At 35.1% G+C, this 22618-nt stretch overlaps 1 protein-coding gene across 1 annotated transcript in view; it reads left to right on the top strand.

The window, feature by feature from the left end:
• The window catches only part of LOC138705023 (corticotropin-releasing factor-binding protein), a 706376-nt gene that overhangs the window by 565477 nt on the left and 118281 nt on the right, over positions 1–22618 (top strand). The window contains exon 5 of the mRNA XM_069833566.1: positions 12310–12485. Within this exon, the coding sequence (XP_069689667.1) occupies positions 12310–12485 (176 nt within the window). The remainder of the gene's footprint in view (positions 1–12309; positions 12486–22618) is intronic.

Genomic DNA, 22618 nt, shown 5'->3' on the forward strand with positions numbered 1-22618 from the left:
ACGAAGAGCATGGTCATAGGAAGAAAAATACAGAAGATGAACTTGCGAATTTTATTCTAAATGAGGCAGTAGAGCAAGTGGACAGCTCCAAATACTTGGGGTGTATTATATTTAGTAACATGAGCTGCTGCCAGCAAGTCAAAAGGAGGATAGCAATGGCCAAGGAAGCTTTTAATAGAAAAAGGAGCATCTTCTGCGGACCTCTGGAAAAATAACAAAGGAAGAAGCTAGTGTAGAGCTTTGTGTGGAGTGTAATATTGTAGCCTATGGGAGAGAAACATGGACATTACGACGAAGTGAAGAGAAGCGACAAGAAGCATTTGAACTGTGGATATAGAGAAGAATGGAACGTGTGAAGTGGACAGACAGAATAAGAAATGAAGCTGTGTTGGAAAGAGTGGGTGAAGAAAGAGTGATGCTGAAACTGATCAGGAAGAGGAGAAGGAATTGGTTGGGTCACTGGCTGAGAAGAAACTGCCGACTGAAGGACGCACTGGTGAACGGGGAAGAGTTCGGGGTAGAAGAAGATTTCAGATCATAGACGACATTAAGAAATATGGATCAAACGAAGGGGAAGGCAGAAAATAGGAAAGATTGGTGAAAGCTGAGTTTGCAGTGAAACACCTGCCCTTGGGCAGAACATTAAATTAATGACTATTAAGGAATGTCGAATGTTCACTTTCTCTGCTCCTTACAGACAGTAGAGATACCCGGCGAAGACACGCAGTTTTAAACAATCACATAGAATTTATAGAATTTATTTACTACCCTAATACCAATCTTTTTTTTTTTTAGCCCTAGTGTGTACTATTGAAAATTGTGAATCATGAGTAAAAAACCTTCGTTAAAATTACATGCTCCCTTATGCAAGCATATGTAGGGCTATTTGGAAGGTTTACAAATTATTGCTTAAATTAAAACAATGTAAATTTTTCTCCGACTGCTGAAAACGTGATATTTAAACTGCTGGTGGAGAAAAGTGTGGCGACGTCAGCAAATTAGAACAAATCATAACAAACTATACGAAGTTATAAAAAATAATATGAATAAAAACTCAATAAAATAATTATAATAATAGTAACAATAATAATAGTAGACTATTACTTACTTACAAATGGCTTTTAAGGAACCCGAAGGTTCATTGCCGCCCTCACATAAGCCCGCCAGCGGTCCCTATCCTGTGCAAGATTAATCCAGTCTCTATCATCACACCCAACCTCCCTCAAATCCATTTTAATATTATCCTCCCATCTACGTCTCGGCCTCCCTAAAGGTCTTTTTCTCTCCGGTCTCCCAACTAACACTCTATATGCATTTCTGGATTCGCCCATACGTTCTACATGCCCTGCCCATCTCAAACGTCTGGATTTTATGTTCCTAATTATGTCAGGTGAAGAATACAATGCATGCAGTTCTGTGTTGTTGTAACTTTCTCCATTCTCCTGTAACTTCATCCCGCTTAGCCCCAAATATTTTCCTAAGCACCTTATTCTCAAACACCCTGAACCTATGTTCCTCTCTCAGAGTGAGAGTCCAACTTTCACAACCATACAGAAGAACCGGTAATATAACTGTTTTATAAATTCTAACTTTCAGATTTTTGGACAGCAGACTGGATGATAAGAGCTTCTCAACCGAATAATAACACGCATTTCCCATATTTATTCTGCGTTTAATTTCCTCCCGAGTGTCATTTATATTTGTTACTGTTACTCCAAGATATTTGAATTTTTCCACCTCTTCAAAGGATAAATCTCCAATTTTTATATTTCCATTTCGTACAATATTCTGGTCACGAGACATAATCATATATTTTGTCTTTTCGGGATTTACTTCCAAACCGATCGCTCTACTTGCTTCAAGTAGAATTTCAGTGTTTTCCCTAATCGTTTGTGTATTTTCTCGTAACATATTCACGTCATCCGCATAGACAAGAAGCTGATGTAACCCGTTCAATTCCAAACCCTGCCTGTTATCTTGAACTTTCCTAATGGCATATTCTAGAGCGAAGTTAAAAAGTAAAGGTGATAGTGCATCTCCCTGCTTTAGCCCGCAGTGAATTGGAAAAGCATCGGATAGAAACTGACCTATACGGACTCTGCTGTATGTTTCACTGAGACACATTTTAATTAATCGAACTAGTTTCTTGGGAATACCAAATTCAATAAGAATATCATATAATACTTCCCTCTTAACCGAGTCAAATGCGTTTTGAAATCTATGAATAACTGATGTACTGTACCCTTATACTCCTATTTTTTCTCCATTATCTGTCGAATACAAAAAATCTGATCAATAGTCGATCTATTACGCCGAAAACCGCACTGATGATCCCCAATAATTTCATCTACGTACGGAGTTAATCTTCTGAAAAGAATATTGGACAAAATTTTGTACGACGTCAACAAAAGTGATATTCCTCGAAAGTTACCACAGTTGGTTTTGTCCCCCTTTTTAAAAATAGGTACAATTATGGACTCCTTCCATTGTTCTGGTATGATTTCCTTTTCCCAAATAGCAAGTACAAGTTTATAAATTTCGCTATATAATGCACTTCCACCCTCATGTATTAATTCTGCTGGAATTTGATCGATACCTGGAGACTTGTACTTTTTCAGATTTTCTATCGCAATTTCGACTTCTGAAAGCGTGGGTTCGGGTATAAATGGCTCAGCAGTTTGTATTTCAATTTCGTCCCGATCATTTCTATTTGGCCTCTGTACATTTAGTAGTTGCGCAAAATAGTTTTTCCATCTGTTTAGGATTGATGGAGAGTCTGCAAGCAAGTCACCATTTTCATCCTTGATCACGTTTACCCTTGGCTGATATCCGTTCTTAAATTCCTTTATACCCTTATATAAATCTCGAATGTTTTTATTCTTATTATTTGTTTCTACCTCATTCAGTTTTTTCTTCAAGTAACGTCTCTTTTTATTCCTAAGTGTACGACTTGCTTCCCGCCTATCATTGAAATAATTATCTCTCTTCTCCTCAACTGGATCCTGTAAGAATTTCAATTTTGCCTGTTTCCTTCTTTCTACTACCATGCAACAATCTTCATCAAACCACGGTTTCTTTTTCTTAGTTTCATAATAACCTATACTCTGCTCAGCTGCAATTTTGATACTATCTCTGATATTTTCCCACACCCTATTAACATCTAATTCTTTCTCAACTCCGTCGGAACTTTCTAAAGTGGCAAACCTATTCGAAATTTCGACCTGATAATTTTGCTTAGCTTCCTCGTCCTTTAATTTAAAAATATTGAATTTAGTAATATTAACATGTTGCTCTACTCGCTTGGCTACTGATAATCTTTCTCTTAATTCTCCAATCACCAAATAATGGTCAGAATTACAGTCTGCACCCCTGAAAGTTCGAATATCTACTATACTAGTATGTCTCCGTTTATCTATCAAGATGTGATCTATTTGGTTGTGTGTCAATCCATCTGGAGAAGTCCAAGTATATTTATGTATATCCTTATGGGGGAATGTTGTACTTTTGACAATTAAATTTTTCGATGTGGCAAAGTTGACTAATCTAACTCCATTGTTACTACTAATTGCGTGTAGGCTCTCTTTTCCAATAGTTGGTCTAAAAATATCCTCTATACTTTTTTGAAATTAAACTTTTAACTAATTCCGCCCTCACAAGGCAGCCGTCGCAGGTCGCGGTGCTTGAATTTAATGTAAATACATATTTAAGCTAATTTTCGTTTGTTAAAGAACGTGGTAATATTCGTTCATTTCGCTTTTTCCTCTTTTACGAAATATAATGACTTGAAAATCGATGCTACGTACGCCGCATCTTGCGCGCAGTCATAATATCACATTAATGCTCTAGTCTATTTTCTCTTATCCTTAACTCACATTAATACAGTACTATTGCTGAAATACAAATTCGATTTCATTAAAAATATGTGTTAACTTTGTGACTCACCTTAAACATGACAGTGTGGATTCGAAATAAAATGATCAGGACACAGAGCCATTGAATAGTACAAATATTTCATAAAGGCTAGTATTTAACACTCTTCTATACACACACACATACACACACACACACACACTTTTTCCAACATGCAACGTTGTTACAAGAACAAGAACGTTATCAAACTTTCTCATATGTTTCTCCGTCACATAGTCACACCTCTTGTCACGCGTACATTAGCATGTCTTTGAGGACAGGTGAATGAAACTGTCGATACACAACGGAATATGTCATTATGAAGTCCCTATCGTGAAATGTGTCTAGAATATTTTCAGAGGTAATTTTACGTCTGAAATACTCTTCTAGCTTTCGAATTACAATTTTATATTGCCTAAAAAATACACATCCAAGGGTTGGACAAATCTTGTAGTTTTTGGAGGGATAATTTGTGTTTTAATTGTATTACCGCGTAAAGTATTGTTTACTTCTTCATCAGTAAATTTAGTGTCATCTTTCTGGCCACTCCAGGAATCCAAAAGTAGTGTGTTCTTCTTAACATCCAGGAGAAATGCATTTCTTAAACAACTTCTCACGTGATTTTTTGTCAGTTTATGTCAGTTTACTAGAACTACTTGCATCGATCACGACATTAAATGACTTATCTATGTCTACGTATTGTTTTACTTTAGGTCCAAATTCGCCTTTGGGTTCTCAAAAGCATACCTAGGTATGTACAGTCGTGTTCCTAGACTTTCAGCTGCATACTTATGGATGGTGTACGAATGAATGAGAGATGCCATGGATTGCTCTACCAGTGTATTAATGTGAGTTAAGAAAAAAGAAAAGACTAGAGGAGCGGTTCTCATCCCTTTTCAATGAAATACCACGATATTCAATTTAGGATATTAACTGTACCACTAACCAAATTTATTAAGGTAAAATGCCATATATTGCTCCCAGGGTTATAATTACAGATTCTATGCTGTATTACTAATAATTCTTTATTTATTTTGGCGTAGTAAAAAAGCATATGACTCGGTTAAGAGAGGAGTTTTACATAATATTGTTATTGAATTTGGTATTCCCAAGGAAGTAGTTCGATTAATTAAAATATGTCTCAGTCAGTGAAACCTAAAGCAGAGTCCGTATAGGTCAGTTTCTATCTGATGCTTTTCCACTTCATTGTGGACTCGAGCAAGGAGCTGCACTATCACGTTTACTTTTTAACTTCGCTCTAGAATATGCCATTAGAAAAGTTCAGGATAACAGAGAGAGTTTGGAATTGAACGGGTTACATCAGCTGATTGCCTATGCGGATGACTTGAATATGTTAGGAGAAAATCCACAAACTATTAGTGAAAACACCGGAATTATGCAAATATATAACTCATTAATAAAACCAATACTACAATATGGAACAGAAAGTGTACCTCTAACTGATAAATACAAAAGGAATATAACTGCTTTGGAAATGAAGTATCTCCGGAGAACGACAGGAAAAACTACAAGGGATCAAATAAGAGACGAAAAAGGAAGAGAAAGGTAAAACTAAAGAAATTCATAATAGAGGATATAGAAGAAAGGCTACTAAAGTGGTTCGGATATGTGTATAGAAAGACAGAGGAAAAGAAAGTTAAACAGGTAATGGAGATGCGAGTGGAAGAGTGGAATGAAGGATAGGAAGAGGTAGGCCAAGATTTAAGTGGGAAAATACTATAGAGAAAATAGTACAACAATGTGGAAAGACAATGGCTGAAATAAAAAAGATGTGTAAAGACAGAGAGATTTGGAAGAGATGGACGGAGAGAGGTGAACCCAAGCCTAACAGCAACAGGGACTGGAAAAATAAGAAGAAGAATTGATGGAAAAGTTCAAATATCTTGGAGCAACAGTAATAAATATAAATGACACTCGAGAAGAAATTACACACAGAATAAATATAGAAAATGCGTGTTCTTATTCCGTTGAGAAGCTTTTATCATTCTGTCTGCTCTCAAAAAAGGTGAACGTTACAATTTATAAAACAGTTAAGCTTATATTACCGGTTGTTCTGTACGGTTGTGAAACTTGGACTCTCACTTTGAGAGAAGAACAGAGGCTAAGGGTGTTTGAGAATAACGTTCTTAGGAAAATATTTGGGGCTAAGAGGGATGAAGTTACAGGAGAATGGAGAAAGTTGCATAACGCACAACTGCACGCATTGTATTCTTCACCTGATATAATTAGGAATATTAAATCCAGACGTTTGAGATGTGCAGGGCATGTAGCACGTATGGACGAATGCAAATATGTAAGTATATAGAGTGTTAGTTGGGGTCGGAGGGAAGAAGACCATTGAGGAGGCCGAGACGTAGATGGGAGGATAATATAAAAATGGATTTGAAGGAGGTGGAATATGATGGTAGGGACAGGATTAATGTTGGTCATGATAGGGACCGCTGTCGGGCTTATGTGAGGGCGGCAATGAATCTGCGGGTTCCTTAAAATTCATTTGTAAGTAAGTAGTTAATTATTATTAAGAAACCGTTACTATTTAAATTTATTGAATGAAATGATGCATAAAATATACAAAAAACACCTGTAGATATATATTTTTATATTTTAAAGTAATATATATATTTATTTCACACTTTACTTACTACGCAGCAATATAACCAATGGTACGTGTGCCATATATTGAGAACCGCTGGACTAAAGCATTAATGCAAGAGCTGTGATACGGTGTCGGGGAACTATGAGGACGGAGTGCGCGCAAGAAGAGGTATAACTAGCAACGATTTTCAAGTCGTTATATTTCGTAAACGAGGAAAAATCGAAACGAACGACTATCACCACGTTTCTTAACGAACGAAAATTAGCTCAGATATGCATTTTCATTAAATTTAAGCTCCATGACCTGGGACGGTTCTCTTCTCAGATCTGTCGATTATGAACCAACCATGAGAGTGGAAATCTTTGATAATGTGAGCAGAGGGGCGGAAAGTCGCTCTCAAGACAATACAGAATAAATTGAAGACAAGAGATACACCTACCTCATAAGGCAAATACACATTCGTTTCTCTCCAAAAAAATCCAACTGCGTTCCCTGAATATTTTTTGCCCTACCTTCATATTTTATAGCAATTTTGAAACTCTATTGCAATATAATTTCTTTTGAAGAACAGAATACGTTTAACAAATTATAAGAACCTCTCAATGAAAAATGAAAGACCACCTAAAATAGGCGTGTTGTGGCTGAAGATGTGGAATGCTGATCCACAATGATGTTTGTATTATTTATCAAAGGCGTATTGACGGCGGTGTGTTGTCTGTTTAACATTCATAGCTCGGTCCCTCTCATTACAGTTTCCTGATTTCCTACGCGACTAGTCGTACAGCTCACAAACACAGACAAGTATGTGAACTGACTGATCTGCGCTAATCCACACACGCACTAGATGGGTTAGATTGAAATTAGGGGACAGTGCTAGCTTCACTCTCCGTTTTGAAACTCTACCTGAGAAGGAAACAAATTATATCACATGTTGTGTAATTACATGTACACTCACGGAAACATAAATTGGCCGGCCATGTTGTTTAATTGAGCGTTAATGATACAATTGTCGGCATAAATTCAACATGCATACGAAATACAATACCGTTAAAATTAATCCCGATGTTGTAGTACACAAGATGTAGGAAGTTGAGAAGCTACATTTGAAGACATTATTACAAAAACCGCCACAGTTATCTTTAATGAAACCGAGTTAGGACACATTTGCTACTATTTGAAATGCATAGAGACTTAAAAAACGATCCATATCAGGTGCAAACAGCCACAAAGATAAACATCAATTGTGCGAAAACAGCTGACATGTGTTATTCTTTTTATGTTTTCTTGTTATCTTGAAAAATAGCAATTTTGACAAGGGCTGTTTTTATAATAATGTCTCCATTTAATGTGTAAACTTGATTGTTGCTGATTAAAGATAATATTAATGTATGACAACCAACTGGAGGCGCCCGAGATCAAAATGGGCTAATTATATGACGTCTTGTGGAAAATGAGTTATTGACGTCATTGGCAAGTTTTGGTTGAAAACTTTACACAGTGAAACGTTTAGTTTCAAAATGATTTATTTTAGATGTGTAAAATGCATAGAAAAAATTAGTACATAAATCAGATGTAGGAAATTTTGCACTTTTCTTAAAATTCACTTTGGATAACATAGCCCATTTTGATCTCGGGCGTTTCCATATTATACAAATGCATTGCATATAACCTTGAGAGTTGAATGGTAGCGCGTTAGCCTGAGAAAAGAAATATTTTACGTGTCCGATTCTCGGCTGCGGCCATGAGTGTTCCGTTATTATTATTATTATTATTATTATTATTATTATTATTATTATTATTATTATTATTATTATTATTATTATTATTATTATTATTATGACTTGAACCTGCGTTACTCAGAATTATGTTTCTTGAATACATTTTTGGAAAATTGTGTACCCTTGAAAAGAGCTGTTTTTGGGTGTCCATTCATCACGAACTCCAATGAACTTTGTTGTCAACGGCTTCTTGTTGCAGAATGATAAGAGATACACGAAATTTTAATACACGCGGAAATACAATAATTATTATGAGACTTAAACAGTTATATAGACAAGTGAAGTAATTTATAATTGCCATCTATAATATATGATTGACTTTATCACTATGTACTGTACGTATTATACTCAATAAAGAATTAATGATTGGAATATGAATAAAATATTTTAAACTTTCTGGTTAAATATAATCGTCACAAATTCAATAATAATTTACAGAGTCTAATTAAAATTAGTTTTTCTCTAAATGAAAGTCACAGCCTATTTCCCACTTTTCACAACTGAAATTATTATGTGAATATCGTAAATATTACAAAATTGTTAATAATGGAACACCAAGTAAAAGAAACTGAAAAAGTATGTTTAGAACTGTTAAGTAAATTTAATTACTGGAATCTTAAAATAATTTTTATACATTTATGTACGAAAGAGAAAATATAACTTATTAAATTTTTCATCCCCATGGGATTTTAACATCGAAAATGCACGAGGGAATATTTTCTAAATGTCTACTCGTTACAAATTTGCCAATACACCACGAGATGCAGACAGAATCATTGAATAAAGAATACTATTAGTGTATGTTAAAGTAAAATTTGAATTTCTACTTCAAAGTAACTTACCGTTTTTACCATTAAATTGTATACTATTGTTTTATAGCGATAAACTCAATAGCACAACTCTTTTAATCAAAGTTCAAATGTCGTCGAGCGAAGAGAGAACGTGCTGATTGCCAACAAAAACTAATTCTCCATTAAAAAAAACGGGTCGATGTAGTGTCAGTCAAATGCGAGATTGTTGATAAAATACATCATGAGTGTTTTTGTTTTGTGTAGGTCAGTAAATTGCCGTACTAATGTAACACAATGACGGCAAAATATTACGACAGCCATATGGAATGAAATTAACATTCCGTGAAACTAAATACAAACTTATGAAAGAAATCAAGCGACTGAAGAGACTCGGACACGATAAGTTTTGTTTATCACTGCAAATAACACTGTTCTACAAAAAAAAATGAAATTCATTTTTCTGGGTGTAACATTCTTGATTAACATGGAAATTTACCTCCTGAATTCAAATCTGTAATTAGTTTCTCTGTGTCACGCATAGTTTTCAAGTTATATGCAATTTCATTTTTTAAATAATTTTCGTTTCCACGCTATGTATTTATGTAGGCAAAATATGTAACCATTAATATTTTAGTCACTTACAAAATTATTTACAAACAAAAAAATAAATACAAGCCTCAATATTATAATTATATTATATGGAAAAACGTATTTAGCCTAAGGTTAGAAAATATGAACAAAATACACTTTTCCCTAAGAATTTAAATATCTTATCTTTTTCTCCTGTGTTCAATTTTGCAGTCTCTAATAATGTTCCAGCAGTAGTCAGCAAGAATCGCAGGCATCCATTTCCCTTCATACCGCTTTTCCATGGATATTATATCTTTATGGAACCTTTCACCATGTTCGTCAGAGACATCACTGCAGCTCTCAGGAAAATGATATAGATGAGAATCTTGGAAATACATTTTTAAAGACATGTGACTTCCTAGATCTCTATATGCATTTATCATTTGTTGAACCAATTGTTCGAAGTCGTTAACTCTTTTTCTTCCCAGAAAATTTTGCGTTATATTCTTGAAACAAACCCACGCTCTTCTTTCTTTTGGTGCAAGGCATTGTTCACATCTGAATCCTTCTGAAGTCTCTAATTTGGGGACTCACAAACACGCCCTCTTTTATTTTTGCTGCAGAAAAACGTAGAAACGTTTTTGAAAGGTACATAAATCCTCTTTCAGATGTGTTCATGGCCTTAACAAATTGTTTAATAAGGCCTAGCATGATTAGACTGTATTTTGAGGCATCTATAAAAGTCTCCACTCCTGTGGCTCGTATTTGAAGTTCAAAGTATTCATTAGGTAACAAACATCATTGCAGAATGTCATTATGAGTTGAATTGTGGATATGCAGAAACAATATTTCATGTAAACAAACAATACTCACTTCCTCTAACAAGAATTTCTGGTTAAACTCAAGATTTCTCTCTCTCTCTCTCTCTCTCTGTTAGAATCTGTCTATTTTACTTCTATGATTTAGGAGGTTTCTGTGAAAGAGAAATATGTAAAGTTTTACATATTTTATACACCACAGATGTCGGAATATTATGGTTAAAAATGAATATTTACTCACATGGTAAGGAATGTCTCCACCATCCAAATAATGCCAGTTTAACTCAATTATAAATCCTGTGACAACGACTTGCTTATTAACATAAAATTTTACTAGCAACAGGAATGCCACAATTTGAAAATGAAAACCAATGAAGAACAAAATTAACTGTAGGCAATTGTTGTTAAGCAAAGTTCACCATCTTTATCACAAACTTAAAATGTAAGTTAAATGAGACATATATTGTCGTATAACAAAAAATCTGTGCCTGATAGCGAATTTCTGTTTTCAGATTTGAATTTGCCATATAAAAATCCTTTGGAATCACATATTTTCATATAAGAAAAATGACCCTTGTAGAACAGTGTAATCGTTGAGCTCGACACACTTCGACAACAAGCCTTTGTCAATGTCCTTTCTACATTATGCGCGGTGAACATCGCGGGCACCGGGAAAATTAATCGTTAAATTTGTGTATTTGGAATTTTCGTGATATATTATATCGTGATGTAATTTAGAAACAGATAACGGCCCAAAAGACGTAAGTTATTTATAATGGCATGGGTATGAAAACAATAAGCGGAATGATAAGATATTGTAATGCAAAATATTTGTGCAGCTGTATGCATGGCCCCCATAGCGCCTATTTTGCAGACCGAACAGTTGTCTGGAATCCATCACCACTCCCAGTTACTAATCTTTAGACTAACCGCAGTGAAGAACCAACAAGGCAGAAGATCGACTCGACATCACGTAAGTACAATAATGACATGCGGCTCGCGATAGGATCATCTTAACGTTTGCGTATGCACGTTAGAAACCAAATAATAGTTTAATAGAAACCAAAACTAACCAAACCAAACCTAACCTTCGTATATGCAAGATGTGTAACCGGACCATGAAGGGAACTTATTGATTTCATCTGGAATGTGCACGCGAAAAGAAACTCAGGTAAGGTTCACGCTGATACTGCATGCGAGGTCAGCGCATGTGCCACAGCCAAACTGTTCCTGTTGCGAGCCCCTCCTCAATAAAGACAGAAAGAGATGATAATGAAAGAGGAATTATGATGAATATTAATAGAATGACGAGGCGAAACCGGGAGAATCCAAGAAAAAACCTCAAAACCTTAGTTTTCTCTGAAGTCAAGTTCGGGTCGTCTTAGCGCTCTATCAGCTGGTTAGCAAAATGCCTGATTAACTTTAATAGTTCATTACTTGAACAGTGCTTCCAGTTGGTAAGTTTGTAGCATTACGAAATTAGATCTCAGCTTGTGTTCTGAAAGTCAATATAGCATAATAACCTGCAGTAAGAAAATATTCAAACCATATTCAAGGAACAAACATATCATATATAACTACTGCATTGTACTACATTACATTAATACATTAATTTATTTTCACAGTAGAGTTCTCGTCTATGTATAAAGCAGAACATTTCTCGACATTGTATACAAGACCAAGACGGTCACATGCACTAGAAGTGCCTAACATGAGGTTACCATGACACCAGGCAACACAGCAGGTCGTATTGACAACAGATTTCTACGTTACGTGCCCTTTATAGAACAGCTTGTTAATTCAGTACATGTTTTTTTGTGTTACAGCATGCAATATCCTGTTGGAAGGCACCGCAGACGTGTATACCTTGCGTAATTATGGGAAACACGTGAACTGCAGCCTGACCACACTGTACCCGGCCAACGTGAAGGTCCTCAGTTTGAGTGTAGGACTAACCAACAGCAAGAGAGACATGGAGCTGGAGACGGGCACAATACACAAGGTAGGCGATGAAATAATCATCTTTTTGTAATATTTTATTCAATTTAGTACTTCATATATGTAAAATACAAGCAATAAATAGATATCAAACAAGAAACTACAATACCTATAACTGGAGAAAAATTAGTTCCTGCACCAGGAATCGAATACAGGACCTCTCAGCTATGGGCGCTGAGAGCTCTTTCTATCTGAGCTATGCCGAGACCCGATTCGCGATGCCGGCCGAACTCTCCTCCATTATATTACCATGGCTGAGAGGTATTGGTTCGATTCTCGGTGCCGGAACGAATTTTTCTCCAATAACAGGTATCTACATGTTGACTACATATAGGTAGTGTTGATTATTCAATGAAGAGGGCGAGGCCTCAATAATGAATGTATATAAGAAACTTTTTTAAAAAATTGGATAGGCATATTTATAGATAAATCATAACTTTAACTCAAGTCTTCAACGTTCCTTTTAAACCAGCGAGTTTTCAGAGATGCTGGGTTAATAATTTCAATTGCAATTCCTTATTTTTTACAACCTTTATTATAGTCACAAAACATATTCTTATACGATAAGATGATAACTTAAATTCTTCATTGGATACTTCTTTTAAATTGGAGATAGCCTACTTCAGAGACAGTAAAACAGTGCAATGGTACCTGCAATAAAATAGTAATAACTTACTTTACATTTTTTTAAAGATTGTAAAGATTAATCAGAGACTATTGGTTGAATCTTGGCATTAAGGGAGGAGATGGATGAAAACTTGGTAATTTTTGGTCAAAATTCATATTTTTCATTTTTGTAGAAAATGAAGCTATGATGCCTACTTACACTTTGATGAAGTTTAGAACACAACGACAGTTATATCATAAATTACGCCATCTCTAAAAAGACTGCGGTTATTAAGTACAAAGTGCATGCAGACTTCTAACTTACTTTCCCGTACTCCCCTCCTCCCCCACTTCTCTGCATTCACATTGCTGAGGACTCCACAAATTTAATCCTAGGAATCTGACATTTTTAATGCATGTTCTTTAAGGTATACCTAACAAAATTATATTCGCATATTTCCAAAATAGAAAATAATTTTTTAATAAAATAATATAATGTGTGCTTGCACTCCGTAAATTTGATAAATTTGAATATGTAGAAGATTATTTTTCCCCTATTTTTACAAAGCAAAACTAAAAAATGTGAGAGCATAGAAACTTTCTAAAAGAATCAAAGAATTGTAAAAAAAAATTCAGACATCATACCTAAAATTTTGGGAAATGAAGGATTTTTAAAATATGCAAATTATTATTATTTCTATTAATTTAACCCCTTCAGGCCTGATGTACATTATAGCGTACAATGTTTCTTTTTTCTTTTTTGGAATGTCTTCGATACTTTTAAATATTTTGAAAAATTCAATGTGATAGAAATTGAGAATATTATTTTTGAAACATTTCTATATCTGAATTAAAAATAAAATTTAAAATTTTGGAGCCCCAGGGGTCAAAATTGTCCCCAAATTTTGATTTTCTGTGAAGACTTGATTTGGGATCCCCAGAATGATTATGTGACCAGTTTTTCTTTTTTTTTTTTTTTTTCAATTTTGTTTAATATAAATTCAGATCTGAAGGGGTTAACTTAAACTACTCAACATATGAAACTTAAACACATCATTAATAGCATAAATAGGAGTATCTGTACGAAAAATAAAGTCTCTAGCTTAACTTTAAAACACAGAGGTGCGGACTCTGAGACCGCTCCAAAATTTTTAATGCCGAAATGAAGTGGTTCCCGCCACTTTAGGAATGTGAACGTTTGTGTACTTTCTGCCAGGAAGCCGGTGCACCGCGGTGGTGCAGTTCACCTGGTGGTATTCAATTATTTCTTGTCGTACTGGAGATATTACACATAGCACACTGCTGGCGCTCTCGTAGACCGCATGTCTGTGTAACTGGAATGTTTTTTTCCGTTATTGGAATGGATTCTACACAAGGCCCTTCGCAATAAGTTAGTGTTAGTGATGGAAACTTTGACGAGATAGTGTTTGAGTGGACGGAGAATGAGGATAGTGAGGTTGACTCTGCAGATTTTGTCTTTGGGAGTGATCAACAATGATTGCCTATTGAAAGTGTACTGTATATAAAGTGTTGAATATTTCTGTTTTTTGGTTTAAACATATATTATATCATTTTTTATTTAATTTAGTCATTAAATGCATATTATTCCGCTTATTTCATCCAAAACTGAACATTTCATATTGAGTTTCGATGGACGCGTCTATATGTGAACTCATGTATTTCCAAGTAGTGGACTAGCTGTCACGTCATTGAGAATTTTGATTTTATAAAATATAAAATACCGCAGTATATTACATCACTGTTTCTTAAATTAAGCGAAGGGATGTAAAAGTACACTGCCCAAGTTATTTCACATCCATTTCTTTATTTTTGTGCCGACAACAGTACTAATACAATAGCGGTATCAGAGACTGCACGTCTGTGTGGACAGCTCACATTACTCGCGTCTGTTGTCGAGGGTTAAAAAGAAATACATGAAATAGAAATTTCACCCATTGTATCCTTTAATGCATAATATACCGTTGTGACAGAATAAGAGCATTAAGGAAGATTTCAGTTCCGGTACTCGCTAAAATCCTGTTGTGTACTTCACAAATGTCTAAAGTTTTGGATATAAAAAACTTAAAATAGTATAATACATATAAATTTCGAATTTGTTCCATTATCGACATGTAATGAGCAGAATGAATAGTAAATGAAAGAGTGTACTTTAAATTATATTAGTATGATAATTGTATACAGCCAGATGATCTTTATGCTTCCATTAAACATCAAAGATGTGCCTCCGGCCGAGACATCCTCTCTGCTCCGATATTTCGCTCTTATGAGCTGCAGTAAGAATCCCACTGCATGCAAGTGTCAGAATTGATAAGATGTGCAAATAAATGAACACCTTCGTGAATCATTTAATCTTGTTATCAAAATAATGTGTAGTCTCTAGCAATGATTTTTACCTTATACAAATCTGGCTTTCAGGTAGTAGCTCCCTGTAAAGCAGATTTGAATAATTTCAAGGAAAAATTGTTCCGGGGCCGGGTATCGATCCCGGGACCCTTCGTTTAGCGCGCAAACGCTCTACCGACTGAGCTACCCCAGGAACTACACACGACACCGTCACAATTTTTCCTTTTTTTTTTCCTTGAAATTATTCGAACCTGCTTTACAGGGAGCTACTACCTGAAAGCCAGATTTGTATAATACATTCGTTACTGGAGGTACGTTAACAGAAAGCCACAATTTAAAGTCACACAGTATTTGTGTGCACTCACAGTTGAGTTCTGGCGTCTTGTCAGCTCATGTGAGTTGTGTGAATATAAAAAGGAAAAAAAGAAGAAAAAAAGGAAAAATTGTGACGGTGTCGTGTATAGTTCCTGGGTAGCTCAGTCGGTAGAGCGTTCGCGCGCTAAGCGAAGATTTTTACCTTCTTCATTATTTATCATGCGATCTTCATTCAGAAAGTATTGTAACAGTAATTAGACGGCTATCAAAGTCTGTTCACAGCGGTTCTGTCCATAGCATTTAAATCTTCCTCGGTGCTGAAAAATTTTTTGTCTAAATAGCTGTCTTAATAGTCAAAATCTGACCGTTACTGAAATTTAAACAAAATCAAAGATTTGTTGGAAACCTCTGCATACATGTAATAAAGCGGAATGTAGTATGAAGTCAATGTTCACAGGGTTATTGGACCCATATATTTTAACACCGTTTTTAATACGTTACTTCAATATTATACTTTCCTTTGCCAAATGGGCGCAGATGAAAGAACAACGCCACTGCTTACACGGAAATTAATTTACTCTCGGAATATTGTTTTCGAAGTGCTCCGATTTGTAATCAGTGCGCTATTTCATTTCTTAGGAAGCTTAACGCAATATGTGTCAGGTTAACTCTCACGCCCTAGATTCACAGGAAGAAAATATAAAGAGGAATTCTTTGCTTTTAACATAAAAAAACATTACTACATTGTGGATATGTGTTCTCCGAAAATTAATAGAGCCAAATATCCATCATTTCAAGCGGCTATGTAAATAAAAGGTAACGTACATAATCGCGAAACCTGATTATAGCTCATCGGAAAATATCTTGCTAAATTTTCCAGCCAGTGACATCTCAGCAAAAGTAGCGGTACACACACACACACACACACACACATATATATATATATATATATATATATGCAGGCCTCTATACATGTATTTACTTATATACATATGTATGCATGCATTCTTTTCTCAGGATTGTATAGATTTATTCGTTTATCTTTTCTGTCTTGTGTACACATTATGTACAGTCTAAAATTTAAATTGACCTAAAAATATCCGAGTAAAATAAATAATTTGCTAAGCCGCTAAGTTCTCATACAAAAGGCGAGGGATAGGCCTAATTCGATATGATTACTAACACCTCTTATTAAAATTAATAAAAGCGTGAATTAAAAATAACATAAAACTGAAATCCTTTTATGAATAAGTTGGGGTTGGAATTATCTATAAGTAACGAACTTAGAACACTAATTCAGTAACGGTTTTCAAAAGGTAAAAATCACTACACCTTTCTGCACCCAGTCTAATCTTGCAGGCTCTTAGATGATATACGAACCATTCAAAGTAAACAAAACATTTAAAACATATTTTCAATTATTATTGATTCTATTTTACACCTCAAAATATTTGAACTTGTTTCCCTCATACGTTATAATTATGTAATACATAGTTGTGTGTGTCATATCCACCGCATATATTGGTCGGCACTAGCGCTTTGGTTTTCATCCAGACGGCGCGGCTTCGATCCCAAGCCAGGTCATAATGGAATTTGTAGTTCTGAAGGGTTTTCCTCGGGACACTTCTGTTTCCTCCTCCATTCCAACAATTCCAACTTCCCTTCGTTTCACCTATCATCTATAGTAGTTAAAAATAAGTTGGATGAAGTATTGAGGATAACATAGGTTTCCAATGCTGATATAGGAAGTGTTTCAAACTACTGGTCCTGGGACTTGTAAGTTACTAGTCTGAGGATAGATCCTGACTCATCTATTATCTGCAGTAGTTAAAAATAAGTTGGATGAAGTATTGAGAATAATATGAGTCTCCAATGCTGATATAGGAAGTGTTTGGAACTACTGGTCCTGGGACTTGTAAGTAACTAGTCTGAGGATAGATCCTGACTCATCTATCATCTGCAGTAGTTAAAAATAAGTTGGATGTAGTATTGAGGATAATATGGGTTTCCAATGCTGATATAGGAAGTTTTTGGGGTTACTGGACCTGGGACTTGTAAGTTACTACTCTGAGGATAGATCCTGACTCATCTATTATCTGCAGTAGTTAAAGATAGGTTGGATGAAATATTGAAGATAATATGGGTGTCCAATGCTGATACAGGAAGTGTTTGGAAGTACTGATCCTTGGTCTTGTAAGTTACTAGTCTGAGGATAGATCCTGACTGATCTATCATGTGCAGTAAAAATAAGTTGGTGAAGTATTGAGGATAATATGGGTGTCCAATACTGATATAGAACGTGTTTGGAAGTACTGGTCCTGGGACTTTTAAGTTACTACTCTGAGGATAGATCCTGACTCATCTATTATCTGCAGTAGTTAAAGATAGGTTGGATGAAATATTGAGGATAATATGGGTGTCCAATGCTGATACAGGAAATGTTTGGAACTACTGATCCTGGGACTTGTAAGTTACTAGTCTGAGGATAGATCCTGACTGATCTATCATGTGCAGTAAAACATAAGTTGGTGAAGTATTGAGGATAATATGGGTGTCCAATACTGATATAGGAAGTGTTTGGAAGTACTGATCCTTGGTCTTGCAAGTTACTAGTCTGAGGATAGATCCTGACTCATTTATCATCTGCAGTAGTTAAAATAAGTTGGATACAGTATTGAGAATAATATGGGTTTCCAATGCTGATATAGGAAGTGTTTGGGGCTACTGGTCCTGGGGATTGTAAGTCACTAGTCTGAGGATAGATCCTGACTCTGTCAGGGCTGAAGTAGGAAGGCTAACCTCTCAACATCGGATCAGGAATGTCACCCATGCTACCTGCCGGAAATGAACATAATAATCTCATGTATAGGGTGAATAATTTGCCAAAGCAAGACTAAGTACATAGTTCCGTCCCGCCGAAAATGGCGAGGGAAAGGAAGTGTCCAAAAATTCTGTCCTAAAGCCGTCACTTTTCGCCACTAATTCTACAAATCTAGCTGAGATTTGAACCACGTACTGCGTGAAAAGTCGACACAGTACCCGAGCCCAACTGCAGGTAGGAAGTTCGTACCAAAACAGTAGAGTTCAGTTGATTACAGCGAGTAATATAGATGTCACCCGCGCTTCGCCCTGTTCACGCTCGCTGGAAACGATACACAGTAAGTTCATATAAACAACACATCGTGTGGAGCTGTGTAGAGTCGTGAATATTTTGAAGAAATTTTTAATTTATATTAATATTTTAGCTTCTGAACAAAGTGAGCTATTCTGTTATTATTGTATTATTTACATAATGTTAATATTATGCACGATTCCAAAAAAAATAATCTCATCTGTTATTAAATAACTATGCAAACAGGAGTGTGTAACACGTTTATTTTTTCCTGGATTATTCTTCGTTAAATGTTGACGTCTCGTGTTGATCTGCATTCGGTTCCGTTAAGTCCATGTTCAACATCGGAATTACGATACGAACTTCGTAGCTACCATTACAATACGAATGAAAATTGTTTTTGAAAACAATTATGGGTTTAATATTATGTGCCACATAGGCTACGAGATGTACTATTAGATTCACAAAGTAGTTGTTCGCCGGATGATAGTAACAATTACTGTATCATATTTCAGATTTGCTCCAGTAACGTCCTTTGACGTAAAAGGAGTACAAATATCGCTTTTTTCTGAAAATGAAAGGAGTATTTCTTTTTATGAAATGAAAATATTCATTGTTATTTGTTATAATGAGGCTAGAATCATTATTGTATACTTTGAGTGTTATTTTTATATGGGTAAATTATTTTAGTTTTGGAGTTACGAAGTTTATAATTAACGATTACAAATGATTGTTTGTTTATATTATTCGTTTATTATTTCCTTGTTCTAAGCCTGTGGATGATTGGAGCACATGTTTGATTACCACCTAGCTGTTCATGTCTGACGTTCTGGTTCACTGACATTGAGACATGTGCTATTGCTTTTCATTCGGTAGAGATATAGTCCAAGCTCACACAACTTAACAGTTTTGGTACCAACTTTCTAGCTCTGGTTATGAGGAACGGTGGTTTATAAATAGCATTGAAATATATATGTTTACTGTAATTTTCAGGCCTAAATTGTATGTATGCGTCCGTTTTCCCAACAATGTTACTCAAATTTTGAATAAGCTATTATTATTATTATTATTATTATTATTATTATTATTATTATTATTATTATTATTACTTCATATTTAACTGCGAATATAAATTTTATCCAGGTGAAAATATTTAGAAATACATTTCACTCTAACTTAAGAACTCATGAGCAAATTATTGTTTCATTACTCACGAAAAGAAAAGCACGGGATGAATCGGCATGAGGAAGTATGTTAGTAATATAAATGCTTGCATTATGTGATGTAATAGTAATACTATGCATTAAGAAATATGCCGACTTCATCATTTGCTGATCAATGTCTTTGCGCTTAGGATGTCAGAAGTATCATTAATTTTGTTGCAATTCGTGCTAGATTAAGTTTTATTATTAATAGTTAACCTTATTAAAATAATTAGTATCCATTAATTTCTTCACGTTTATTGTAAGTAATGCTTTCGGCATGAGTAATAACCTGGTTACTGGGATGCTTATCTGAGCGATAATAATCAGCATTCATAATCAAGACGGTCACATTTCTTCCGCTCGTCTTCCATGTACGTTCGCTCTGAGAAAAACCAGTGGAAGGGGTGCAATAAGTAAATAAGCTACCGAAACAGTGTTGTTACACAACAGGCAACTATGGAAACAGCGTTGCAACATCTACTAGAGTACGTCATTTAAACGTCCCATTTACGATCTATGTTTATTTTCACTCACAGCATGTCATTCTTGTCAGCCTATTATTATTATTATTATTATTATTATTATTATTATTATTATTATTATTATACTTACTGGCTTTTAAGGAACCCAGAGGTTCATTGCCGCCCTCACATAAGCCCGTCATTGGCAAGATTACTCCAGTCTCTATCACCATATCCCACCTCCCTCAAATCCATTTTAATATTATCCTCCCATCTACGTCTCGGCCTCCCCAAAAGTCTTTTTCCCTCCGGCCTCCCAACTAAAACTCTACATGCATCTCTGGATTCGTCCATACGTGCTACATGCCCTGCCCATCTCTAACGTCTGGATTTAATGTTCCTAATTATGTCAGGTGAAGAATACAATGCGTGCAGTTCTGTATTGTGTAACTTTCTCCATTCTTCTGTAACTTCATCCCTCTTAGCTCCAAATATTTTCCTAAGCACCTTATTCTGAAACATCTTTAACCTATATTCCTCTCTCAAAGTGAGAGTCCGAGTTTCACAATCATAAAGAACAACCGGTAATATAACTGCTCTATAAATTCTAACTTTCAGATTTTTTGACAGCAGACTGGATGATAAGAGCTTCTCAACCGAATAATAACAGGCATTTCCCATATTTATTCTGTGTTATCATTATTATTATTATTATTATTATTATTATTATTATTATTATTATTATGAGTTAATTATTCATACTGTATTATGCCTGCTGAATTTCACAAATTTCATTATAGTATAACCTATAAGAATACAGCAATTCGCAGTCTGGTCTTGTGTCTTTTCTTGCAGTCCACTTAAAATTATGTCCAATGTAGGGGATATGTGGTTGTTGTAAGATTCATTGTAGGCTATTATATCACGTCCAAAAATCATCAAGTTTCTTGAATTTCGTAACTGTTTGTAATGCAGTCTGAATTTTCTTTCGTATGAGTGTTATTAGTTACTGGGTTATATGATAGAAATTATTTTCTTCACTAATGATCTTGAAACACCCGTAGCGCGAACAGTTTTAGCAATTGGTGAATCACAGTTTGCCTTCCTCTTCACTGAAAAAAAGGTAAGCCTACACATTTTTTATAATATGTGCAGCTTGTCTCTCTAATGAATGACCTCTTCCAACAGAAGTACGAACATTACAATATTATTGTCGTCATCACCATGTTGTTTATTCTCTTCAACAGGCTCCCATGTTGGCCACATATTTTACAAATTTTAATGTACACTAAGAAAACAAACAGGTAATGCAACTACGTGCACGCCAAATCGTTACAGAACTAGCAACTATGTGGTGTCTACCTCTGCGCTGGACGAAAGAAACAGCAGTAACTTGTGTGGCCTTCTGCTTTCAGCTCCCACCGTCTGGTCTTTTTCCGAGCGAACGTACAATATTATATCTCTGCCTGTGACTAATCGTTGAGTTTTAAGTGGCTTATTTATATTTGAAGACTTGAATTGCAGAACATCCCAAGTCCATAGAACTATTTTTTTTCAGTAGAGGCAACAAACTTTATAACTATTGTTTTTGTTTCACTGAAGTCGTTTTTGGTCAGCGTGTATGCCATGCTATCTTTTACACTCCCTAAATGTTTTAATAACCTACAGTGCCTAATTTAGGAGGAAATTATTAATATATAGTCACGGACTTGGAATTTTTTCAATTCATGGTAAAAAAAATGGGTTATTGAAGGAAAAATATCACTTTATTAAAGCTATTATTCCTGTTGTTGACTTGCAAAAGGGGACACGTCCAAAATGACAGTGTTGGGAAATTGCAAAAAAAAAAAAAAAAAAAAAAAAAAAAAAAAAAAAAAAAAAAAAAAAAAAAAAAAAAAAAGCATAACGGATTTAAAAAAATTAAATGTTCAAGGACCCTGAATGTATGTACCCATAGTGATCTAATTAGAAAAAATATATGAACATTTTAATTTGTCAACTTAGTTATAGTTTTTGCGATTTTCCAACACTTTGTTATTTTGGACATGTCCCCATTTGCAAATCGACGACAGAT

Source organism: Periplaneta americana, chromosome 8 (assembly GCF_040183065.1).
Source record: "Periplaneta americana isolate PAMFEO1 chromosome 8, P.americana_PAMFEO1_priV1, whole genome shotgun sequence".
Lineage (NCBI taxonomy): Eukaryota > Metazoa > Arthropoda > Insecta > Blattodea > Blattidae > Periplaneta > Periplaneta americana.